The following is a 26,863-nucleotide window of genomic DNA, read 5'->3' on the forward strand; positions in this document are numbered from 1 at the left end:
CAGGATATGTCCCCACCACCCAGTTTCAGCTCAGTCCCTACATTACTCCGCTTCCTAGCAGCCACCCTGCCACTGCCTCTTGTGTATCAAGGCCTGCACTGAGCTCACCTTGAACTGGGAACCTCCATTTCTGACCTCAGGCCTATCAGAGGCCTTGGCTGGCATAGGCCACGGAATCCGCCAGGGCACAGGCCTCAGCTCCTTCCTCAGCCCAATGTGGAGGGGACCCACTAACCCCTCATCTTTGCTCTGAGCTTCTATCTTAGCTGTCCTCCTGCCCGCCATTCCCCGGGAATGCCATCCCCATCCCCAAGTTGTCTCCAAGTCCTTTGTACAGGAAGCCAGCCTTGATTAGATTCCTCACAATGTGTGTGGTGCTGCCAGACTTCTTCCCTCTGCCACCCTGCACCAGGGGCTCCCTAGGGCAGGGCTTGTGATGGGAAAACTGAACAGAAGGTTTCCAGGGAGGATCTACCCCGCCTCTTGGTATGCTGGCCCTGCTCCCACTAGCTTAGCAGACATATAGGAAACTTCTTGCAAAAGGAGATTTATCTAAGGAGCAAAAGGAAAACGAAATCTGCCCCAAAGCTGGGCCTCACTGGGGCGTTATCAGGTGCCCTGCCTAAGAGGTTCTCGTATGTCTCCAAAGTGTGCCCCACCCCCACCCATCATGGCCAGGGAGGGGCTTGGACACAGGAAGGCCATGCTCCTGGAGAAAGGAACATCTGAGAACCTGGGACTAAGTTTTGGGGGGTATCACTGGGCCCCCGTGGGGCTCACCCTTCCTCTGCATCGTGGCACGGAGATCCTGCCCACTGGGCCGTTCGCCCCCACCAGCTGCCGTCTCCCCTGCGTCCTGGGCGTGGTCTGACTGGCCCACAGTCAGGATCTGCACTGGGCCTTGGGCCTCAGACTTGTCTTCTGCCAGTGTTGCTGGCCCGCTGGTGCCTGCAGGCCACGGACACTCCTGAGTTACATCCAGGAGGAGGAGAGGAGGGCCTGGATTCTCAGACGTCCGTGAAGGGGATGAGGGAAGAGTGGGGAGACCCTCTGCAAAACTTTATTTACAAGACTGATTTTTATAAAACTAATGATTGAGGCAACCTGTTAACAACTGGTAAGATACTAAGGGATGTGGGCTTCATTTCTTCTGCTCTTCCCCCAAGTTAATTGCCAAGGGTTGGTTTACAATACCTCGCATCCTTAAAGCAGATGGCAGCCATCTACAAAACCAACTGCACAGTGGAAAAAACAAGATGGAGAACAAGGATTGATCCAGACCACAGCCAAGGCCAGTAATCATTCATGGACACGGCCAGCTACAAGTGATCAATGCTGGTGTTTTCTTTCACAAATATACACACATACACACATGCAGTAACTCACATACATCATTAGAAGCATGGGCCCCTTGAAAAAGATTGCAATTGGCATACACTCGCCTTCCCAAGTGGAGCACCTCCCATCCCACGTCAGCCTTCCTACCTCTTACCACAGAGCTTCAGTAACAGAAGCAAGGCCTGACCCATACAGGTGGCAACCACCCTGCCCGCCTGCTGAGCTATGCCCAGAGTGCTTGGTCAGCTCCAGAAGCCCATGGCCCCTGACACATCACTGTCACCAAGATGTAGTGGCCTGGAAACCACTGTCCATGAACAAAAGCTGAGGAAATGGGGTGTGTAGCCAAGAGACAGGACCTGGGGCAGGTGCCACCATCACTGTCCTTAATCTTTAGGGGTCTTTTCTGGAGAAAGAGGAGCAGAGGGAACAGGCTGGTCTGTGGTCCAGAGGATGGAACCTGGACTACAGTCAAGGGAAGTCCACATTATATGAAGAGCTGACAGCGAGGGCTGCACAAGGATGGGGCAAGCTGCCTGGGAAGCAGTAACCACTGCAGTGAGTGTCCTAGTCCAGGCTGGGTGAGATCCTCCTTGAGGGGTCGTGATAAAGGGTGCTCAGGCCAAGGTAGCTGAGGTAGGGGACGGTGGTTCTGGGCCACAGCTGAGTAGGACTTCACTTCCTGGCAGTGTGGTGGGCATGCCCACCCCCAGAGGCAGCCCGGGTACCTCCCAAGCTAGGTGAGGCCTGTGAGCCACCCGGTGGGGGTGCCCCGTGTAGCAGTCTGTGTCTTCCCTGAGGCTGTTCATCCTATCCCTCTCCTCCAAGTCAGGAGGACAAACCTTCCCCAGCCCTACAGTGGAGTCCAGGCCTGCTGGGGAGGGCTATAGAGAATGCAAGCTGACCTTTGTGCTTTCCCTTCTTCTCCTTCCTAGCGGCGCCACCCTGGCCCCCTGCTGTGGCTGCTGCCTTGGTTCTCTTGGCTGAAGCTGGTGCTGTTGGGCGTGTGGCTCCCAGCTGCACACTGGTAAGTGAGTCGGCCTCTTGAACTGCTCAGGAAACATCCCCAGACGGAGAAAGAGAAACAGGCACTGGGTGAGACCGGAGCTCCCACCTGAACACAGTCCCCAGCACAGCATTTTCAACCACACCCTGAGTCCCACCAGGGCCCCTGTACCACTTCCACAGCCCACAGAATCAGGCCCACTCACCTCTACTAGGCAAAGATTCCAGGGCAGGCCCAGATGGAAGGAGGCAGCACCCCCAGCCCAGTGTGATCAAGTCAACAGCCAGACCAACACCTGTGATCAGCCAACAAACTAAGCACTCAAAGTTCTGGACCACCAAACCGTACTGAGCCTGAACAGAGGCAGGGAGAATGTCCAAGAAGATATGGCCTCTGAAGATGGTGAAGGAGGAACAAAGGCTGCATCTTCTGGAAGAGACCACAACCAGGGCAAGCACTCCAGGGAGCCTATGAGGGGGCTCTGCAGGGATGAGCCCATGGGAGGCTGGGGTATAGGAGTGCTCAGAACAACTCTGGGATACAAGAAGCTACAAGCACCAACAGTGAGGTCTCAGAAGGGTTCCAGCTAGTGGCCTCCAAATTCTCCATACTGTAGAACCCCAATCTGCTCAAAATCCTTGAATGGTTTCTGATTGCTCTTAAGATGAAGACCAACATTCTCTCCCTTCCCCTAGGTCTAAACACATACTCCCCACCTCTGGGGCACCAAGAGTTGCAGCCACACCAGGCTGGTCTGGTGCCTCACATGCACTGCACTCCCTTTTGCCACAGGGCCCTTGCTCCTGCTGCCTGCACTGCCTTCCCCCTCACCCCCCTCAGTGATCAGCTCCCACTCATCCTGCAGATTTCAGCTTGGATGTCACCTCCCGAGGGAAGCTGTGCCTGCCTCCCTAGTCAGCGCAGGTGTTGTCATCTATTCACAGAATTTGGCTTCCTTCCACAAAGCACACCCATGATGGTCTGTTTAACATTGTCTCTCCACCTAGACTGTAAGGTCCATGAAAGCAGGGACCACACCCATTTGTGCTCACTCGGGACCTACAGCCTCTAATCCAGAGCCTGACACAAACCTCAATAAATATTTAAGAAATGAATGAATGTGTAACATGAATGAGTATACCCAGCAGGTCAAAAACCAGGATGAACTGTGAGCTCTGCTGTATATCAAACTCCCTCCTTTTCCTCTTGGAATGATCCCCTGTATTTGACGCCTGTAGCCAGCAGAGGGCAGAGAGGGAGGCAGCTAATGCTGTAGGTGGGTGGGAGTGGCCTTCGAAACACCAGTTCCTGGGTAGGCCACCCACATGTGCAGCAGCCTCCCAAGAGCTTTGTCCACCATTTGGACCTGGACAAAGACTGGGCCCCCAGAGAAGCAGTAGGCACCTCCCAGAAGTCACATGTCACATGTTCAAATGTCCTCTGTGAAAAAGGTGGAGGCCCAGCCCAGTCTGGCATGTCAGCAGGGAATAGCAATCAGCTGATTTTGGACCTTGGAACACACCATGGCTCCTTCGAGTACCAAAGCCCTAAGACAGAGAACTCTCCCCATTTTATAAGGGAGGAAACAGATCCAGAGAGGGTAAATGGCGTGTCCCAGTCACAAGCGAGCAGGTAACTGGTAGTGGCACAACCAGAAACTATCTTTTTCTCTTTTTTTTCTTGCTGGATTGCAGTGGCACGATCATAGCTTACTGCAGTCTCGAACTCCTGGGCTCAAGTGATCCTCCTACGTAGCTGGGAATACAGGCGCATGCCACCACACCCTGCTAATTTTTTTCTTAAAGATGGGGTCTCACTATGTTACCCAGGCTGGTCCTGAACTTCTGCCCTCAAGTGATCCTCCTGCCTTGGCCTCCCAAAGTGTTGGGATTACAGGCGTGAGCCACCTGGCGCAGAAACTGTCTTTTGACTTCAGTCCTGCACTTATGCCAGAGGTGCTACTTGTCCCTCGGTCTTTCTGATGACCTGGCATCATCTGGAACACAGCTGACAAGAAATACTTGCCAAAATGACTGCACATCAATGACCTCTCATGATGTTGGCCTCTGGCACAAATTGGCCAGGCCCACAATCCTGGGTGCAGGCCCCCATTCTATATGCAGCCTCACTCACCCAGCTGCCAGGCTTGGCAGAGCTGGGGCTGTGATGCCACACAGCCACAGGCCACGTGCCATGTGACCCAGAACAGTGGCCACCTTCCTGGCAGGGTACCACTACCACCCTTGAGATGGCATTCACAAAGGAAGTGGAGGAGGTGGCTGCCAGCAAAGGGTGGGGCTGGGGCCAGCTCTGTGAGGACCAGCTGGGGCTGCCTCTGAGACAGCTGGGCTGAGGTCCCTGTTCCCCTTTTCTGAAGGCCTCTCAAGTAGAGTACAGACATACCAGGTATGGTCAGGGTGCTGAACTGACACACACACACGGGAATTAGCATGAAGGAGTTTTTCATCAGGGAGGCAACACGATATGGAGGAGAGGCCATTTGGCGTCTGTTAGGTCTGGGTTCAAAGTCTAGCCCTGCTGCTCACTAGCAGAGTACTATGAGCAGGTCACTGAGCCCCTCAGAGCTCACGTCCTTACTGATTATGTGTGGATAATGCGTTCCTGTGAGGATGAAATGAGATAATGCAGGTAAAGCCTCTAGCACTGTACTTAGCCACTGGCAGATGCACAGCCAGCCTTTATGAGAAGAAACAGAGTGGGCTTCCTCGGAGGATACACGTGCACAGAGAGGACCGAGCCTGTATGATGTGCCCAGCCACAAAATGGGCACCAGGCAAATGAGACTCAACTGCTGCCCTCCAACAGGCAAAGGGCTCAGGGAGCTATGGGTCAGTGGAACCCAGAGAAGAACCTGGAACACTGCGAGGCAGGGTATGGGGCCAGCAGTTAGATGAAAAAGCCCTGAGGTGAGGCAACTACCAGTAATTCGATGTATCTGGAGGCTCCAGGTCATAAAGAAGCCACTGAAGGAGGGGAGCACCACGACTGCTAAGGTTCTTCCTAACCGCAAAAAGCCAGATGCCTGCAACCTTCTTAGAATTACTATTTGGTGAAGTAGCAGCCTGGATTAGTAGCACCAGCAGGGGGCAGTGGAGACTGAGTCTGAGTCCTCCTTTTAAGCTCAGAGAGCCCAACCCTCAGTCTGGCCTAGCCTACTCTTCACCTAACCCAAGCAGGAAGGAGGGTCCTGAGAGCAGAGATGTGCTGAAGCCATTCTCTCTCCAGGATGAGCTGCAGAGAATTTCTCCCATCTGGGCTCTGCCGAGACCTGGAACATTTAAGGATGGGAGCTGGAGGCTCCAGGTCACTATAGCTCTTAAGGAGTTGTGAGCTAGAGACAGGGATCTGCAAGTCAGAAGCCAGGCAGACACGGTACAGAGAGGGAAGGAAACAGGTGTTTGTGCTGAGACACTGGTTGGTATGGGGCAGGACAGTGAGATGCATTCCTCTCAGGATGCAGACTACTGGTGGAGCAGGTCATCTACTCTTAGAAGCTGCCTCCTGCACTCACTGAAATGCTCCAGATCAAAACTTTGACTTCTGAACTCCGGGCTTCATAAAAGGTTTCGCCTTCTGGCCTCAGCGCCTGATTCAGGAGGTGACAGCTGGAGCATATGCAGGTGCCCAAAGCTACAGGTCCACCTTCCCTCTGCCCTCCCTACTCAGCTATCTGCCTGGGCTAGAAGCCACACACAGCCTGGGCATCCCCCATCAGGTCCAGCCCCACACGGTGGGCAGGAAGTGAGGGGCTCCCCGAAGCAGTGACAGGATGTGGGGCGGCAGGCAAGGTATACCTTGGTAGCTGGTGCTGCCACTGCTGCTGAGGTAGGACTCCACCAGGGGGGCTTGCTCCTCCGACTGCCGGGCCCGCCGGCTCCGGGGCCGCCCATCTGCATTGGCCTGCACCATCAGGGGCTCCTGGCGCTTCTTCTTCTGCTTCTGCTCCAGCAGGGCCCGCTATGGAGGCAGAGAGCTTGGCTGACCCACTGCCTCCACCAGGAAGGAAGGGCTCCCAGTTCTCAGTGGGTCCACAGCCCACCTTGGGCCAAGGCCCCATGTCCTTGGAACCCCAAGACTTGGGGTCCAGGAAAAGGAGGCAAAACAGGGTCCAGGTGGCTGCCTTGACAGGATCACAGCACAGGCAGCTCTCCAACTGCAGTCACCCAGCTGCCTGAGGGGTAGAAGCCCTGTGCCGTGCAGGGTTAGTGCTGAGCTGGGAGAGAGTGCACCTCTCTTCTTCCACATGGGAATCCCATTCCCCAGTCAGATGGGATCATCCAGGGAAGATGGACAGCCCTGCCCCTCTGCCCTCGGAGATCCCAGCCCAGACTCTTCCCTTCCACCCAGCCCCAGGCCTACTTACCTGCCGATCAAGCTTCTGCTGCCTCAGGTTTCTGCCCTCATCATCTAAGACACTGCAGAGCGAAAGAGGGGTTTTCAGGGCTTGCCCATGAGGTGCCAGGATATATCCCAGAGCCCAACCCCAGCATATCTGGGCTCTTTAAACCCATCCCATCATGGCTTCTGGGACTCAGTGAGCCCACATGGTAGGAGGAGGAAGGGTGGAGCCTGCCATCTTGAAACCAGCTTGAACCAAAAGGGCTTGAGCTGCCACTTTGGAATCCTGCTAGAACCCCCGTTTCCCCAAGCACACCCCAGTAAGTACTGGATGAGACCCTCCCCTGAGATCCCTGAGCAGGGCCAAGCCTGACTGAGATCCAGGAAAACTATCCAGAGGCATCCCAGCAACAAGCCAGGTCCAAGGCCAGGCTTCAGACAAACCCAGGGGGCTGCTCCCTCCAGCTGCCTACTGGGATCTCACCAGCCCCAGCCTTTCCCCTCCTTTCCACCATTCTAGAGGAGGCTGCGGTCCTCTGGGACAGACCCTTTCCCCATCCATTCAAAGCAAACTCCGAGCTTTCCAAGTGGGCAGAATAGAGTGCTGACTTTGTCTACTCCCCTTCCCCACTTAAAGAGGGCAGAGGGTCCTCCTCATTTGAGAGAATGAAGCTAAGAGACTAACCAGTCCCTCAGTGTACAGGGCTTGGGCCACACAGAGTTGTCTGCAGGGTGGACACAACACATCAACGTACAGCCCAGCAACCAGCCACCAGGTCCTTCCCAGGCTGTAGACATGGCACAGGCAGCCCGGGGGACATCAAATCCTTGAGCCCCACAAGTCTTGGGACAGGGAGCCTCATCTCACCCAGACTGGCCGTGCCTCTGAGGAAGTCAGGGCACAAGTAGGGAGCTGGTAACTCAAACCACGTGGCTTTTGGCTAGCCAGAGACACATGCATGAGACCTAGGCCCAAATGCTACAAAGGCCAAGGTGTGGGCAGCTGCATGAGGTGAGGTTGGAGCCTGAGGATCTGAGCTCTGGGAAGCCCCAGGCGGCCCTGGCCCAGTTATTCTGAAGCTGCCCCTGAACCATACTGTATGCGGGTACCCGCACAGGCATGCCCGAGTGCATTAGGTTTGTGCGAGGCCATAAGGAAGTGTGTGAATATCTCGTGTGTGTGCACACATGCATGCAGACACCTGTGAAGAAGTGGGTGTGCTTGTGTGAAGGTGAGTGCAGTGTGCGTGTAAGGGTGAAACATGAGGTCACATCACCCTGAGGACAAAGTGAAGTCACTTTCACCTCCTCCTGATGGCTAGCCCTTTCTAGCTGTAACATTCATTGACCTACATGAGCCTTAAACTACTTACATCTCCAAGGGAGCCAGTCAGAGGGTAGAAGGAAGCCCCCATATCACAGACTGCCCACCACCCACCACCTTGGCCACCATCTATGAGGACTATGCATGTTTTTAACTAGAAGCTGTCCTGCCTACTTGACAGCTGGGAAGGCCTTTCCTGGTACCCACGGGCTGCTCTGCATGCCTGAGGAACCCCAACTGTGATCTGGGGCTGTGCAGAACAGCCTCATTCACCAAACCCTCAGCTGCCAGAGCACAGGAGAAAACACTGCTCAAGAGCCATACTTCCAGGCCTCGGTCTTCCAGAAACAGCCCATCTGCCTAAGAGGGCACAGCTGCATTTGGGGCTTCCCGAAGGCATTGCCAGGACCACAGGATGCAACCAGGTCTCTAAATATTCCTGCTGGCTGAAACGGGGGGGCATCCCATCGCGGAAGCACGCACCCAGGCTGGAGGACTGCAGTGAAGACTTCTGAAGAAAGGGTTCAGGACCAGGGCACAAAATGCCTCAGGGCCCTGCCAGGCCTGAGAGGCTACAACCCTCCCCTGTCTCTACAGCTCAAGCCAACAGCCTGACTGAATAAGCAAAGTCAAGGCATTTGCCCACAGATGGACTTGAAAGGGTCAGACCCGGACACCAGTGTCCCCCATGGTCAGCCACACGCGCAGTGCATACGCATCACAACTTTCAGCACACACATGAAAAATGCAGTCTAAGCTCTGTACAATGGCCCCTGGCTGACAGAAGCAACAGGATCTGGAATCTAACTGTGCTCCACTTGCCAAGCTCTGTGCCTGGGCACAGGGCAGCTATAAACCCCACTGTCATGAGCCAGTGGCCTGGCCCCTGTGCAACCTCCACAAGACAGTGCTGGCTTCCCTTTGTGCCAGCAGGAGGGGCCATTCCACAGCTTTCTAGGTAGTCGCAAGCCACTCACACTTTCAGAGGGCAGGGACGGGGCAGTCACCTGGGCCATCCCCAGCCCTGGGCTTGGCTGAGCAAGACAAAGAAGATGCCTTCCATGGTGCTGACGCTCACATCTAGAGTCATTTAGAAAAGGGGACATCCAGCTGAGAGGTGAGACTCACATCAGCAATGCCACCTCTGGAAATGCTGGGTCACAGCAGCTGCTCAACTGACAAAAGGTATTTGCAGCTATAGTGGCCTCACTGCCCAGTGCCTTCTAATGCTCTCATCCATGCATGGGGCACGTTTCCCTACCATAGGCCCCCGTCCCACTGCCATGGACTATGCACAGTTATGCCGGAGGCAGGAGGCTGCTTTCCATGAAAACAGTCCTTTCTCCTCCTCTGCCTCTACCTCCATTTCCTGATGGGGGAGAATGATAAAGAGCCACAGGCTTCGGCAACACTGATTACTAGGTAAGATTACACGTAGAAAGGACTTAACCACTGGCCTTCAGAGAAAGATGGATGAACACAAGGGTTAGGCTTCTGAAAAGAGGTTCCAGAAACAGATATCCCCAAAGTACCTAGAGAGCCGCCTACCACCTCACCCACTGGCAGGCATTTGCAAGCACACAGAAGGAAAGGAGCATGCACAGCTGGGAGGCGGCCACTGGTGAGAAGCCACCTGTGCCTGGCTGAGCAAGACCCAGCTAGGAGGGTCTACACTAAATTTACTAAAATGGGGAGGCTCTGACAGTGGGCACGACTCCTGGTAAAGCAGTGTTTCTAGAAGAGCTGCAAGGGGACGAGGTGGAACACGATTACCTAGCAGTGACGAGCTTGTACCAGGTGGGTGTTCCTAGCTAACAACAAGTGGACAAGTGCGCAACAACTCCCCCTGGTGAATAACAAAGAATCCCCAGCCAACAGCAGCTGTTGTGGAGACCAAGGGCAACCATGATGGCTGTCTCCAGGAAGAGCAGAACCAAAAGCTCCCCTGGCTTCCTCAGCAGGCCCAGTTCCCTTCTCCGCCCCCACCCAGATGGCCCTTCCTCCTCATCTCCACCCCAGCACCATTCCTAAGGCATCTTCCTTTCTCACCAACACTTCCCCAGCCTGCCTGTTTCTGATGGGCACTGTTCTAGCTGCACTAAACCATAACCACACAAGGAGACAGTAATGGCTTTTTAATGACTTCAGCTCCAATTATGGAATAACTGCCAAGCCCAGGCTGCCAGCTGCAGCCCCGCCAGGAGACTCAGACGGGAGACAGGCGCTGATGGATAGGTCTTTCAGCTGACCCTGGAGGCTCCTCCATCACGGGCGCCTCCTGCTGGGGGCCTGAACAGGGAGGCTCAGAAAAGCCACTGGCTCAGTAGGGTCAGAGAAACCCAGGCTTCAGCGTTCACAAATCCATCCGCTCTGGCCAGCACCAAAAAGACAGCAGCTTCACCTCTGAGAGAGCCCGCCCCCCTACATCCACTCACTTCCCCCAAGGCACCCCACAGATATCGGAGCAGTCAACCACGACTGACAACAGGGGGCAGGGACACAAGGACAATTCTGTGCCCTGGAAAAGCACACATGGCCAACATCCTCTAGCCTGTTTCCCTCCCTCTCTTCGTAGACTTTACCTTACGTGCTCCAGCTACTCCACCAGCACTAACCAGAGGCCCAAGGGTCAGGGAATCTAGGGACAGACCCAACCCTCTGGACACACTTCCCATGTTCACTTCACCCTCCCCTCTTCCTGCCCTCATTCTTCCCCCTCAGTCACAGTGGAAGCTACACCTGCTGGACCCAGGAAATCAGAGATGTGGGCTGTCAGGTGAGGAAAGGCCGCCAGGGCAGCTGGCTGCAACCCTGTGCCCAATGCCGGACCCTCGGAAAGTCCAGATCTGTGGCTTCTGTTGCCTGGCAACTTACTGGGATACAGTGGGAACCAGCGTGGCTCCAGAAGGGAGAGGACCACACTGCTCACAGGAGTTCCAGCCTCCCAAGATGCACCATCTCTATTCCAGCCAGCAGTTCCCAAATTTACCAGGTGCATTCAAACTGCTGGAGGGACTAAGCCCTGACTCGGTCATTCAGAACTGCTGAGCAACATCCCCCAGAATCAACCCACTCCTCTCTCTCTTTGTAAAAGCAAGTGCCATGGATGATTCTAATGCTCAGCCAAGCAAATGCGACCATGAGCCACAGCTGGTGATCTCTAAAGAACAAGAAAATCAGGCAGTTGTTATAAGACCGTCGCCAGAAGTGAAGTGGTGGGTCCAAGTGCCCAGGGCACTTCGGAGGCCGAACCTAGCAGCAGAACTGAAGGAGTCAGGAGTCCCATTACTCCCTAGAAAACAAAGTGAGGAAGTGGTGGGAGGATCCTAACAAGGGCCAGGAGGAGGGGAAACCCAGAGACTTGCTTAGGTTCAACCTAAGGAAGAACTTAAAAGTCACAGCCATCTGATCGGAGGCCATGTGGCAGGGATGCCATAGGGAGCATCCACACTGAGAACTAAATGACCCGTAAGGGCTCTTCCAGCCTGAGATTCTCTTTCTGTGACCTACAGTGTGCTTTTCAAGCAGTGCTACAGGAGGCCCCATGGTGGTGCGAGAGTACTGTATCCCTCAGGTGTGCTTCGAACCCAGGTATGGGGCTGGGAAAGCCAAGGAAGCCCTAGAGGCTATCCGGGGATGCCACTGTGATTCAAAGAAGTGGACGTCTTGTCTGTGCTGCGGACACGACCAGGAACCTGATAAGTTCCCTGCTCTCCATTAGTTCGTGACCAAGTGAGAGAAACACCAGGCAATGGCCTCAGGACCATGAAGACAAGGGCACCCAGGACAGGGCCACCCCAATCGCGCCCAGCATGGTCCTCCAGTATGCTGTGGGCCTTAGTCCTTCCTGACTCTCACCGCTGCACTTCCAACTTATCAAAGGCTGTCAATGTACTAAGGGCATTTAATATTCCTCAAGAACACAGGTAAAGAGAAACTGGCAGAATTAGAAATTATTAGTACTAATAGAAAGAAACAAAAGAAAAAAATTCTAATTGTTAAACTTTGTAAACTCAATGGCTCCCTTTGAAGTCAGAATGTGAGATTAATCCATGATCATTATACACTGAGCCAAAATTACCCATAAGAAGATTATCACCAACTATCATTTCTCTAAAGAAAATAAGCTGGGCTCAGGGAATGCAAGGTGTAACCATTAGAGAGGGAGTAAAACCCTCATCAGCAGAACTAGCAAGAAGCCAGCCAACACCTCTCTCCCAAAACCAAACGCCACATACCAGTTCTGACATGCTGTGACATTAGGGAAACCTCACATCAGTCAAATCACATGCGTGCCACTCCCTGCCCCCACTCCCATCTGCAAGTAAAATGCTTTGTCTGTCTTCTGCCCCAGTTTTCTCTGTGATCAGACAGCATGTGGCTTTGACTGCAATCAGCAGCCCAGTTAATGCAAGAAGCAATTTGAATCTCCTCCTCTCAGCCCCAGTCTCTCATTTCGGAAGTCTACACCCCAAGTTCAGTGCTTTCCCACACTCAGTGTGTGCCCAGAAAGACCCCAGCAGGGCACGGGGGATCCTGGCAACTGTTGACATAGCCTGCCTCCAGCTACACACCCCCCCCCACAATAGAACGAGAAGGCGGGGTGACAGGCATGGGGAAAGCAAGCAGCGCAGGGCTATAAGGGTGTCGAGATGCTCCTTGGGGCCAGGCTTCCAGGGAGGCAGAATTCTATGCTTCAGGGCTGAGTCTGCGGCCCAGGAAAGGAATTGGAGGCATGGGGGTGGAGGGGAGACAGTAGTTGGACCTGGGCTGGGGCAAGTGCCAAATCACTCCTTGAAGGATGCCAGGGCCCTAGGCACTTGCTAGAACAGTCATTTCCTAGAGACAATTCTACCTTCCTGGGCCACCTTTCCCAGGAATAGGCTTAAGCCATTCTGTTTGAGGCAGATTTTCTCTAAGACCCCTGCACACTCTCTACAAGTTGCTTTAGTCCCTGGCTCCCTGGGAGAAGCTTCCGAGAACCACGTCTTGGCCTGGCCCACCTCCAGTTTGCCAGATCCTAAATACGCCATAATCTCCACAGTCACAAGTGTTGCCCCTCCCACCCTCCTCAGTCCATGGCCACCACCCCGCCATCTGGACCCCCACACACAGGTACTGCCACAGCACCGGAGTCCACTCAGCCCACAGGCCCTGCCCAGGCACCTCTGCCGCGTGGCTAGAAAAGGTTGATGACACTCTGTGGGGTTGCACTGTCTTCCAGAAGGTCCTCAGCCCACATGTGCCAAGAAAGGCCAGGATCCTCCAGAAACTACCTGTGCCCCAGCATGGAAGTCTGTCCGGGGCAGCAGCTCTCCTGAGTTAGCGCAGCCCCAGTCCCTGGTTCCATGATGGAAACAGCTCCCTGATCCGTGTAAGACTGAAGTGTGACTACATGTGTCTGCAGGAGATCCTATGGGTGACTTGGCATGTGGGCACGTGTGTGTGTTGCTGGTGGTGGTGGGGAGAGACACAAAATAACCTGGAAACCCCTGAATCCCCCACAGGAGCTGAGATTAGAGGTAAAAATTCTCAAGAGAAACCCTGAGTTCCCAAGCCACGTGCCTGTTTTCAGAAGGATCTGCTTTTAACAAGCCTTGGGCGGTTTCAGCTAGTTTCTATTTGGGACGCTGTCTGGACAGACTCAGAGAAAAGCCCTGTCAGAACTATTTTCTGTCAGTGACTGGTATGAGGCTCTAACAGAGAGCAGGCTGTGTTACAAGGCGGGTCCTGAGGATCTGATCCTGCCGTCCGCTAGCACGTGCACCTGGGTCCCCAATAACACAGTAGGCCTTAGGAGTCCAGCACCCTTTTTACACACGTCCCTCTAGGAGGCCTAGAGACAGCCCCGTAGCCCATGGCAACCAAGGAGCCAATGGGTGGCCAAGAATCTGGCGCTACCATGGCGATGAGCTCCTTTCCCTGGTAATAGAGAGAATGGAGTAGAGTGGATAGGGAAAGGCCTGCACCTGTGAGGGGCCCCCAGAGACCACCTTCCTGCCCCCTTCCTACGCAAGTGGGAAAGTCCAGTCATCCTTGAGATACACCACAGTGCCTGGCAGCAAAGAGTGATGGGCTTCCCTGCATGTGCCTGGATTCTTGAGTGCTTTTGTGCATGTGAGGGCAGTTCTATGTACTGTGAGCTGGTGTGTGTCTAGGTATAGACCTCCTAGCAAGTAGATTATTCAGTGTCTGAAAAGGACTGAGTAGCACTTGAGAAGCAGGTGTCAGTTATTCTCCAGATACAGCAGGTGGACACGCACAGATATGCAGGCATGTGTCTTTGTGAGCCCAAGAATTCTTGTGTGTAGAATATACGGGTGCATGTCCATATGACCACTGGTGTGCTCTTGGTTCAGAATAACTGTCTTCACGGATCCATGCTTTGAGAGTGTGAACCGACCAGCAGGAGCGTCTTTGGCCCAAAGCTCGGACGTCCTGTGGGTGCATGCGTGCAGATGTATGAGCGTGTGCGCGCACCCAACACAGGCGTGTGACTGGGGTGCTGGGCCTAGAAGGGGGCTCAGAGCAGTGTGGGCTCCCTCCGCAGGCGGCCACATGGTGCTGCCTGACCCAACAAGGCCCACACAGGCCCCTTCCAGCATCCCTGGAAGATAAGCGGGTGGAGCGGAGCAGGCGGGATCAGTCCGCAGGGGCCCTCAAAGTTGAGGGAGGAAAGACCAGCGACTCCAACCCGCGCCCCAGCGCTGGGATAGGTGGGGAGGGCAGCGGTGCCCTGCGCCCCGGCCGCGTATCCCGGGCCAGCTCACGTCCCGAGTCGGGGGTGGTGGGCGCCCCAGCCCGGCGCCCGCGTACCTGTAGGGAATCCAGTCGGAATGCGGCTTGGAAGTCATGTCTCTCGGGGGCGGGGCGGTGGCTGCGGCTCTGGAGGCCGGGGCCCGGTGGGGCCGGCGCGGGGGCCCTGCTCAGCTCCCGGGCCGCCCCGGGCCGCATCCTCCCGGGCCGGGGCGTTGGGCCCCGCCGAGGCCCGCGCTGCAAGCCAGGGCCCGGGCTGCTGGCTCTGCGAGCGGCTGACTGCGCGGCGCGGCGAGATGGACGAAGCGGCGGGAGTGCGCGGGGCGTGCGCGCGCGTGGAGGCGGGGAGGCCAACCGCACCGTCCCGCGCCCCTCTGGCGCCAAGGCGGGAGCACTGCGTGGCAGCAACCGACCGCCCGCCCCTTCTCCCTCGCCCCGCCCCGCCCTCGGAGACCCCACCCCCCGGCCGGCTCTGGGCCTGCGGAGCGGCCTTGCCCCCTCCAGCGAAATCGCCGCGATCCACGCACCATGCACGTGATCGCGCCAGCGCCCACCTTCGGCTAACGGCGGAGCTGCAGCCAGTCCCCAGGCCTCCCAGCCTCAGTTTCGTCTTCTGTGAAACGGGGATCATTCGAACACCTCCCTATGTACCTGCCCTACCTATCTCCGCTATGGGATGGGAAACCAATGCGCGGATTTGGTGGGGACAGGGACCAGACCCAGGGCAGGGATGGAGGAGGAATCCAGTCGTGCAGGAAGAGGCGGGGACCCTCCGGACCGAAGCGTGGAGGTTGGCCTTCCCCCACCCCCACCTCCGAGTTCCCACACCCGCGCCTGGGTAACCCTCTGTCTTTGGGTTAAGGAGGTGTTTCCTCAGCAGCGGCTCCCTCCCATCTAAGCTATAGCGTCAAGGGAAGGGGAGCATTTACTGTCTATTGCATTCCCAGCCCTTGCAAATTTCTAATATGTAATCTCCACAGTAGCCTTGAGAGACAAGCATCTTATCCCTATAACCCAGAGAATAGGAATGCTGAGATGCCCAAGGCCGTAAAGCTAGGAAGTGGTGGAGCTGAAACTGTTCTGTGTACTCCAAAGCCCTTCCTAGGGTGCGCAGTTAACCGGAGGCAAAAACCTCTACAAAGATCATCTGAAAGTCTCTGCGCGCTGAGGAAGTCCTGGCTGTGACTGGGACCAGCTTGAATGCAAGGCATGGCACACTGAGAAGGTAGAGGACCCACAGCAGGGCGAGCGGAAGCAAGGAGCCGCAGGTTGAGGGGTCACAGGGGCCTGCGTGTGGAGCAGGTGATCAGTGAGAGGTCTGCGGAGGGGCACAGCCCCCATACGCCCCGTTGGCGTCCTCATGTGCATCCTGGATTCTGCCCCACCATCTGCGCCATAAGAGTGTTATGCAGGGATCTTCTGATGATAAACAGGCGGTCAGGACTGCCCCGCAGAGAATGTGAGAACAACCAAGTGGGTTGAGCGAGGGGGCTCATCCTGCTGCCCTGGGGCCACAGCCAGACCCCCACCCCAGGACTCTCCCAGCCCTTCAGCCTTGTCTTCTCTTGCCCAAAATAACTATAAAACACGGCCGGGCGCAGTGACTCACGCCTGTAATCCCAGCACTTTGGGAGGTCGAGGCGGGCGGATCACGAGGTCAGGAGATCGAGACCACGGTGAAACCCTGTCTCTACTAAAACTACAAAAAATTAGCTGGGCGTGGTGGTGGGCACCTGTAGTCCCAGCTACTGGGGAGGCTGAGGCAAGAGAATGGCGTGAACCCAGAAGGCAGAGCTTGCAGTGAGCCAAGATCGCACCACTGCACTCCAGCTTGGGCGACAGAGCGAGGCTCCGTCTCAAAAAAAAAAAAAAATTATAAAACACAGTAACCACTATATTTGGATTTGCTGGGCGTCAGGAGCTGTGTTAGGTGCTACATAGATATTATAATTCGTTTAATCCTCATAGCCACCCTAGAAGGTAGGCACCATTATCATACCCATTTTACAGCAAAGGAACTGAGTTACAGAGAAGGCAAGGATCTTGCCCAAAGTCACACAGCTGGTCAATGATGAAGCTAGCATTCACACACAAAAGGTCTGGGTCTACAGCACTTACCCTCAATCTCCTTTCGGCCTATCACAGTTCATGCAGTGTACACACACACATACCCCTACACACATGCACACACACACCTACACACATGCATGCACACACACACACACACAGCCTCTCTCTCCAGGCTTCTGGAGCTCAGGACAAGGCAGACCCATCTCTGTCTGGCACAACATTGATGCTGTCTGAACACTGTGACCTTTGATATTTATCATTTATCAACTTCCAAGAGCTATCACTGTCACTGGGGACAGACGGCAGACAAAATACCTGGGAGTGGGGTGCAGAATGCAGAAAGCAGGGTTGTTTTGTTGCCTGCTGGGACGCTTGGCCTGGACTTTGTTGGCCTCCCAGGAAGGGCAGCAGAGATTGGTCCCTACCCTGGAGACCGCAACGGAGCAGCAAAGCATTGCCCAGAGGCCTCTGTTCTTCAGGACAGAACCTTGCCTCGAGATCAGAAGCTTTGACCCCTGGAGGCCCCGCCCTCCAGGCCACCTCTTCCTGAGTTGCAATTAGTAGCTACCATGTCAGAGACAACTAGAGTCTAAAAGACTTTCCCTTCAAGAATTTGAAGCTGTTTTCCTCCCTTTATTCCCAAATTACCTGACACCTTAAAGCAATCAGAATTAAGTTGGAAGGTCTCAGGAGCCTGGAGTAATTGAATCTATTAAATAGACAGTTTAGGCTCTGTCCTAAGGGAGCAAAATCTGGAGGCAGAGTGAGGTGCAGAAATAAGATGGCTTTCCAAGTCTCTTTCTGCAGAAGTTACATATGTACATGGGATGTGGGGGAACTGTGGGACTAAGCGCCAGTGTATGCATGAGTGTGAGTGTGTGTACATGTGAGGGAGCTGAGTGCCAGTGCACACAGTATGTGTGTGTATGTGTGTGCATTTGCATGTGTGTGCATGGGATATGGGGGAGCCAGTGGGACTGAGTGCCAGTGTATACATGAATATGAGTGTGTATGTGTGTACATGTGTGTATCCACATAGGTTGTGTGAAAGCCAGTGGGACTGTGTGCCAGTGTATGCATGAATGTGTGTGCATGGGAAGTTGGGGGCAGTGGGACTGTTTCAGTGTATGCAGAAGTGTGTCTATGTGTGTGAGAGATGGCTCTGCAGTCTGAATAGCACTGCACAAGAACATTTGTTGGATGGTACGCGTGCAAGGGAATGATGTGTGTGCTTCTTCGAGTTCTATGGAGTGCATGAGTGTTAACATTCAACTCAGAATGCATGATGGGTTTTTCCACTCAAATGGCTCCCGTGGTTGACATTTTAAGTTTATGCCCTTGGCTTCTATCCAAAAGCTACTCCAGAAAGTCACATAATGAATATTATACTAGGCCACGGTTAAAGTTATATTTTTACAACTGCACTATAACAGTGACCCTTGAAGAAGGGCATAAGCTTTTCAAATTTAGCCCCAGGAGCAAGGTTATCTCGACTGAAACACCACCACACAGCAATCCCAACATGCCTCCCTCACCACCTGCCCAAATCCTGCAAGGGTAAGATATTTGCTATGAATTTAAATCATCCTGTTTGCATTTTAGGCATTTTCAAACGTGGTGATGAAATGTTTGTGAGGGGGAGTGAAGGAATGCATGGGGAGTGAAGTGGCCCAACAGAGACCCTTGCATCTGCCACCTTAGCTTGAGGACCCCAGGGCCACCACCCCCCTCCCCCGCCCGCCCCGCCTCAGCAGGATCAGCTCACCCAGGGAAGAAGGTTAGCATTTTGGCACTTAGCCACCTATATGGAGTCTTATATGTGCTATACTTAATGTGACTTTTTATTGAATGTGGGCCATCTCTAGTCAATTTTGGAAGCAAAGGGATATGAATGATAAATTATATCCATTCAGATTGAGTCCTGCCTGGTGGCTTGGCATTGTGACCTTGCAGTCTGAGGAAGCCAATTCAAATCAATCAAACATCAACTAGCCCCTCGAAGGCTGATGCAGGGCTGCAGTGGCCTTAGTGGGGGTCAGGTGCATGGCTGCTCTCAGGGAGCTTTCGGTCTGGCAAAGGAGATAGGAAGAAATAATAACTGTACCCCACATTAAGGTGTTGGTGTTACAACACAGGTATACAACGTGCTGAGGGTGAGGGGACACAGAAAAGAGGCAGTCAATGAAAGTCTCTAGAAGAGGGGAGGTCAGGTTAGGATAAGCCTTCCCAAGAGTAGAAAAGGATGATGGTTGTGCTGGGCCCTGAAAGATGAATAGGATTTTGATAAGCTGATAACAAAGGAAGGGGGAAACTTAACAGTTACTGAGATTCTACAATTGAGTGGACACTGTGCTAGGGTCTTTTACCAAAGGGCCTTACAGACAGAGAGGATGACATGAGCAAAGATATGGAGACATGAGAGTACATGCCCAATGCACTCGAAAACCAAGGTGCAAACCAGCATGGCAGCATTCAACCAATAGGTGAATGGTTCGGTGTGGCAGGAAATGGGCCTAGAAAGTTAAGGCAGGGCCAGATCATATGTCATCCTGAACATCAAGCTAGGGTGTTTACAATTATCCTATAGTTTGGAAAAATCCTATAGACTCTATTCTAGGATGTGGTTCCCAATGGGGGACCACTAGAGGGTTTTAAGCCAAGAATAATCTGCCCAGATTTAACCTTTAGAAAGAAATAATTGGGAGCAGAATGGAGGATTGAGGGAGACAAGGCTAGTGGTATGGAAAACTGCTAGACAGCTATAAGTAAAGTCCGGGACAAAGATAAGCCAGCCCTAAAACACAGTAAAACAGCCCTACCCACAGCCATTTTGAAGCTGTGGGTAGACATCATGGCAAGATGGTAGCATAAGTATGGGTGGCCAGATGAAGCCCTCTGTAATTCCCATTTAAATAACTGCAGAATGGACAAAGACCATTGCACTACTGCTGATGATTGAGATAAACAGGCTTACAATGTCTGAAAAAAAATGTAGGTCAACCACTAGTAAAATTAAAAGCAATGTCTATTTTCCAAATCACTGCTGAAAATAATAGCAAATCATTTCCACACATACAAATACACAAAAGCATAATCTACAGGAAACATAGAACGCATAGGGCATAAAACAAAGTAATAGGAATAAAACCAGATCGAATGGTTATGAGGTAAATGTAACTAGAGAGCCTGTGAGCCTGGATCATACACAGCTATCATTTGTTGAGTGCATGCTCTATGCCAGGTGCTCCTCTCTGTGTTTCATAAAGACAAATATGGCAATGGGAGGATGAGATGGGATGCTTCCAGTCTAGGCTCCACTTGGGGGTCCAAATGAACAGATACCACATTCCAAAGTGAAGTGGGATACACCTCTTGGAAAAGAGGTGGCGAAAACCTGGATCCATGCCATTAGCTGACACCCATCACTAATATATACAAAACGGGAGAGAGGTTGAAAAAAGGGTTGTTGGAGGTTTAGAATGAATTTCAGAGAGAGCCTTTGGGGTCAAATGATCCCTAATACATGGGAGGGGTGCAGGGTGCTATCATCTTCACCTCAAAGCCACAGAGTGGGGCCTTGAGGAAACCCCTAAGTCAGTTGATATGTGGCCACAATGGTCTTGGTGCCACAGTGGACAAATCCAAAGAACAGCAAGAGTGCTGCTGCTTCGGGATCAGCCTGTGCTCCCGGTTTGCAGGGCAAAGCACACGTGAGTGTCTCTTGTGGACAGAGGTGGGACCCAGCAAGAGAGCCAGATGTGACTGTCTTAGATCCAGGCCAAGAGGGCTCCTCCAAGGGAGGAAGTGACACTGAGGGAGACCGGGTTTCCCAGAGCCTGAGAAAGAAACCATAGGATCGGCTATGGGGAGAAAGTATCACCCTCATCAAGGGAGGTGCAGGATGAGACTCCAGCGATGGGGTGGTCTCCACCAACCTGCAAAACCACCCCAGTGGGAGAGAGGGCCCAGAGAACAACAGGACACCAACTCATCAGAGTACAGTCATTGAAGACCTTTCCCGCCCATCTCGTCTCCTACCTCCCTCCCGCTCCACCTTGGACCCTGGAAAGGGTCAAGTGTGTCATGTCCAAGCTCCCCTCAGGCAGCTGGCCTACAGCAGACTGTGCTGGGAGAGATGGTGCAACTCTGATGTTTCAAGATTTTTTTTTTATTGCAACAGACAGGATGCATTAATTACTGACAAGACAACCTCTGGTTACCTGAAACTGGACAGAAAAGTCATGGGACTTACCCTAAATTTAATATAATTTTAGAAGGGAAAAGAGCCCTACAGAATAAATTTAAAGAGACTGAGGGGGACAAAAATAAAGTTTGCTTTATGATTACATCTCATGAGTCATGCCTATGCCTATTCAACTTAACAATTACACATGACTTCTCCCATTTAATCCTCAGAGCAACACTACAATGTAGGTACTATTATAATCCCCACTTTACAGATGAAGCAACAAAAAGGTTATATATAATCTGCTGAAAGTCACACTGATAAGAAGTAATAGAGTTCAAATTCAGATTCAGGCAGATGAGCGTTGTAGAGTCCAGAGAACTACCTTCCTCCAGAGAAAACCAGATGATGGGCGCCTTAGCCCTTTGACTCATTAATTCCTGTTCTAGAAAACTAGTCAAAGGAGATTGAAAATGAAGTCAACAGTTTATATACAAAGATACTGATGGAAACTTTATTGCTAACAGGGGAAATTGGTTGGGGGAAGATAAACAAAATGTCTATTAATTAGGACTCCGTTAAGTAAATAATTTAATGTTCACAGGATGGATCACTAAGCATCCTTTATGGGGAATTTTTGTTTTTAAGAGACAGGGTCAGCCTTGCATGGTGGTTTCCGCCTGTAATCTCAGCACTTTGGGAGGCTGAGGTGGGTGGATCACATGAGGCCAGGAATTTAAGAGCAGCCTGGGCAACATGGCAAACCTTGTCTCTACTAAACTTACAAAAATTAGCTGGGCGTGGTGGCGGGCATCTGTAATCCCAGCTACTTGGGAGGCTGAGGCAGGAGAATCACTTGAAACCAGGAGGTGGAGGTTGTAGTGAGCCAAGATTGCGCCACTGCACTCCAGTCTGGGTGACAGAGCGAGACTCTGTCTCAAAAAAAAAGAAAAAAAAAAAAAGAGATGAGGTCTCACTCTGCACCCAGACTGGAGTATAACTGGCGCTATTGTAGCTCACTGTAGCCTTGTACTCCTGGGCTCAAGTGATCCTCCTGCCTCAGCCTCCGGAGTAGCTAGGACTACAGGTGTGAACCACCACACCTGGCTAATTTTAAAAAATGTTTTGTAGAGATTGAGTATTGCTGTGTCTCCCAGGCTGGTCTTGGACTCCTCGGTCAAACAACCCTTCTGCCTTAGCCTCCCACAGGACTAGGATTACAGGTGTCAGCCATCGCACCCAGCCTTATAGAGAATTTTTAATGACAAAGTAATGGACTTATGAGATGGGGATACAATATTTTAGGCAAGTATAATGCTCTATAAAGAAGCCCCACCAGCCACACATATATGGTCTCATACAAAGTTGCCTAGAGTGAGGGACACAGTCCATTGTCTCAGCTTTGCCGCCCTAGGGGCCACATCCTCCATTCCAGACGGCCACTTCTTCCAGGTGTTTGGACCTCCTCTTAGCTCCAGCTTTGACCCTAAGACCTCCTAGTAACCCCTGAACAGCACAGACAACATCCTCACCCCCAATGTTGGAGAAGACAGACAATAAACACACACTATTGGTGCAAAATAGATTAGGTTAAAAAAAATTATATATATAGTAATGCCTTACAAGTTGACATATCCTTAGCCGCCTAGTGTCATATGGTGTGTCACTAAGACGAAAGCCAAGTGGCTGCAAGAAACACCTGCAATTCTTAGCCTGGTTATTTATCTTGGAAGGGAGCAGAGGAAGTGCAGGAAGGATGCTGAACTGTAATATCTGTTCTTTACCTATTCTGAGGCATTTGCTGAGTGCTTCCTAGGCAGGGAGACCCAGGGCTGGAGGACAGTGTCCCTGATCCGGGGAAGCTTCTGTTCCCAGCAAGTCCTCTTGCCCACTTGCCCATGGGGCATCTAAGCCCAGCTCTCTGGGGAGCAGAGGCTGAGATTATAAATAGAAAGAGTGGTTCTGAGGCTGAGTGCTCAGGCCCCTGTGCTCAGCCTCCAGGAGGGGTTTGTTTCACCAGCATTATTGGATTTGCAGATAGGCAACAAGGAATTAAGCTGATCAGGAAGAGACAAAGAGAGCTTTCATTTATTCAAAAATGCAGGATTTATCTAGCAGAGCCCTCTCCTTTGTCAAACAGAGAGCCATTTCCTTTATATCCTCCAGCAAAGAACATTTTATTTTGTAACCTTTCAGAAAAGCCTATGAGTTTGTGTTTTTGACCTGTTTTTCTCCCTGCTCTAAGAAAACCATGATTATTTAAAATGTGAAATGCATATTAAACAATCCTATTCTGAATTCACAAACCAATCTCTCCAGCAAGAGGAATCAGTCCCTGAAATGCAATTTAAACTATTTGAAAAGTTTATTACTCCCAACACACCATCTTTTTGCTCCATGGCCCTTCCCTTTTGCTGCTGCTGATTCTTAAATATCAGACTCTAGAGCCACCACTGAGGAAGCAGAGTCCTAAAAGGTAGTGCTATGGGACTGGAGTTTTCCAGACTCTGAAGTGGGAATCAAAGTTCCAAGACCTTATGGAGGCAGCAGCTATAGAGGAAAGAACGCCAGTGCCAGGTTCCAATCCTGGCTAAGTTGCTAATATACTGTGTGACCTCAAATGAGGATGTCCCCTCTCTGTGCTTCATGAAAGAGAGTGGGATTATCTCTAAGTCTCCTTTCAGCACTAAACATTCTCTGGTATTTTGACTCTTTACAGCAGGGCTGTTAGGAGACAAAAGAAGATGATTATAGTTTGCTCAACTCTGAAATAAGGTGAGAATTCTTGCTTTACTGTTTTTTGAGTTAGCATTCTTGTATTTTATATAAGAAACACAGCCGTGAAAACACATAAGACTTAGGGGAGCTGAATGCTTGTCCTCTCTGTGCTGCTAACTCACTGGGTGACCAGAGACCACTCTCCCCAGGCTCGCCTCAGTTTCCTCATCTGTTAATTAGAGACAACGTATGCCTTGCCTACTGCACATAGTGTGTGAGGCTGAACTGAGAAGGAACGTGTGTCTGTGAATGCTGTGCTAGAAGTCCAAAGTACCACGGAGATGGGACAACATTTAGTACTTAGAGCTCCCACTCACTGAGCCCTCACACAGGGCCAGCACTGTGCTAAGTGCTCACTTGTATTGTCTCATTGATTGCTGGCAGCTCCCCGAGGAGCTATTATACAGAAGGAAGCAGAAGCACCGTGGGTGGTCACAGCAGCAAGGATTTACTCAGCCTCGCCAGGCCTGTGCCATGGGGCCTCCGCCGCCCACCACAGATGAGGGTGAGAACAGGTGGTCCCACCACTGCTGCCCTGCCTGGGCTCTAGGAGGGAAGGAAGGGAAGGAAGGAAGAGGGTCCCTTCCCCCTCCACATCTCCAAGCTGAGCTCTGGCTGGAGGAAGTGATGCGCGAAGACTCCTTCTAGCCTTCCTCAGGTGAGATCACGCCCAGGGGTGGTGGGGCTGCGGGGCAGTACCCACTTCCGCCTCCTTCCACCTCTGCATCCTTTGCTTCGCTGTGTCTCTCTCCCGACCTCTGGTCCAATCACAGCCCACCTGCTCTCCATGTCTCTGTGTCTGCTGAGCTGTCACCATCCTCTCCGCTGCTGCAGAGTGGCTCCTTCCTGTACCTCCACCCTGGGGAAGGCATGGGCGGGAGCTCTGAGGATGGGGGCTCAGCTTAGCAGAATGAGGCCCTGGGATTCTGAGCTGGACATCTCATGCCAGGTGGCCCTGTCCCAGCCCTTGCGTTTCTGAGGATTTCTGGGGTCTCCCTGGAGACAGGCAAGTCGGGTTGGCCCTCAGATGAACTTCAGAGGTCTCCCTTCCCCCAGTGGGAGGGGCCTCAAGCCACTGTGTGTTCCTCTAGCTCAGGTCATGCTCTGCTCTGCCCCAGCTACCTGGTCCCTGCACCGAACACACGCCAGTTCTCTTTGTCGTACTGTGGCTCCCCGTATCTGCAGCTCAGCCTGCCTATTCTGAACTGTGTCCCACCCCATCCTGCTGGCTCTGAGAGACAACTGAAGCAGTTTGGTGAAGGGCACGAATCTCTTATAAAACTCTCCTTGCTCCTTACAGGTGACCAGACATTTGCTGATGTTGTAGGCCCATGCTCTCACTTGATGTAAAAACACCATTAGTGTCTTGGATGTCAGGAATCCTGAGTTTAGGCCTAAGTCCCCAGCCTCCTATATGACCATAGAGAAATGCCTTCCCAATTTTCTTGGCCTCAGTGTATCAGTGTATAAGATGAGGGAGTTGAATTAGATAAGGTCTAAGGCACCCAACATCACTGGAGCTCCATTATCAAGGGCCCCATCTGAAAATTTACATTAAAAGGATACACATTTCTCACCTCCCACTCCCACTTCCCTGGGACAGCAGCATAGAGAACACTCAGGCTAGACTTACCCCTATGAAAAATGCGTGATGAGCACAGACCCATCCCTCACCCAGTCACACACCCAGAAGACAGATGGCAGCTCGGGATGCACTCCGTAAGTGGGTCTGAAGTCCCTCCCACCCTCTCTGTGAAAAAGAGTCGAGGTGATGAGTGCTTAGGAACAATTCAAATGTGCTCTGCCATGAACCACCTGTATGCCTTGGGCCGTCCTGGGGACTTAATAGTTAATATATGTAAACCATTTAAAACAGGCAGTAAGAGTTAGCCGTGGTTACATAATGATCTGCACCCCCTTTTCCTCCAGCCCCCCTGCAGTCTGTTCTCGCATGGCAGTGAGAGTGATTTTTTCATAATGCAAATCTCTCCTTGCACCTGCTGCTTCAAATCCTTCACTCGCTTCCCTTGCTCACAGACCAAAATTTTTAAAAGTTCCTACAAAGTAGTCAAGTTTCTGGTCTGCAGCTATACTGGTATGCTTTTAGAGAAGCCAGGTTTTCTCTACCTTTGCAGACTTTTAGGTCTGGAATCCACCTCCCATCCCTGCACCCAAAGGCCAAAGCCCTAAGGCTGAGACTGAAGTCATGGTTCAGTAGGGACCAAGGAGGCCCCAACTACTTGTATTTCTTTAAAATTCCTGACGGGGGCATTGATGAACAGGCATTAGTCTACTATGTTAGAAACGAGGACTCATGGTTTATATTATTACAAGTGATCTACTGTACGGGGCCTGAGAAAATGTAAGGGAATCAACAAGAAAACCCCCAGAATCAGAAAGTTCAGTAAAGTTGCCAAATAAGATGGAAAAATAGCCAAGAACATTTCTATAAAAAAATTATCATTTGCAAAATGAAAATGAAAAAGATCTCATTTAGTGGTACAAGACTACATATGAAAAGTTTTAAAATAATACCAATGAGACTGATTTGTGATTCATATAAAGAAAATTATAAAATGCAATTGAAATTTATAAAAAGAACTTGAAGAAATGGAGATTCCGAATGTATTTCTGTATGATAGGAAGACTATTTTAAAGACAGTCATTCTTCCTAAATGAGATTTCATTTAGTTCGAAGCAAAATTCCAAGGGGATTCTGAAACTTGATAATGTACAGAGATTTTTTATGCTTCCCTGTGGTGATGATTTAAGGAAAGGAGGGTGAGCCCCAAGATGGTTTGTGAACGTGGGTTCTGTGATAAGAAAGCCAGTGTGGCCATGTTGACTTGCTGGCTAGTGTCGATCAGCAACGCCAGCTCCATCGTCCTGTGACAGCATGCCCACACAGTGCGGGCATCCTGCCCCACATCCCAGGATGGCAGATTAGTGGGCAACAGTGAGAGTTTGGGGTAGTCAGGGCGTTGGTGCCACCACTACTCTCTTTTTTGCCTATTTCTCTCAATCAATGGCCATTTTTTTCTATTTT

At 52.0% G+C, this 26,863-nt stretch overlaps 1 protein-coding gene across 5 annotated transcripts in view; it reads right to left on the minus strand.

The window, feature by feature from the left end:
* TUB (TUB bipartite transcription factor) overlaps positions 1–26,863 on the minus strand; it is a 94,033-nt gene that overhangs the window by 9,621 nt on the left and 57,549 nt on the right. For 3 of the 5 annotated variants that reach the window (XM_037999765.2, XM_008007797.3, XM_073018657.1), the window contains 4 exons: positions 6,729–6,780; positions 6,160–6,322; positions 2,244–2,387; positions 781–948 (listed from right to left, as the gene is read on the minus strand). In XM_037999765.2, the coding sequence (XP_037855693.1) occupies positions 781–948; positions 2,244–2,387; positions 6,160–6,322; positions 6,729–6,780 (527 nt within the window). Of the gene's footprint in view, positions 1–780; positions 949–2,243; positions 2,388–6,159; positions 6,323–6,728; positions 6,781–14,843; positions 15,195–26,863 lie in introns of those variants that run through there. The other 2 variants (XM_037999767.2, XM_037999766.2) reach the window with 2 other exon arrangements.

Source organism: Chlorocebus sabaeus, chromosome 1, assembly GCF_047675955.1.
Source record: "Chlorocebus sabaeus isolate Y175 chromosome 1, mChlSab1.0.hap1, whole genome shotgun sequence".
Classification (NCBI taxonomy): Eukaryota; Metazoa; Chordata; class Mammalia; order Primates; family Cercopithecidae; genus Chlorocebus; species Chlorocebus sabaeus.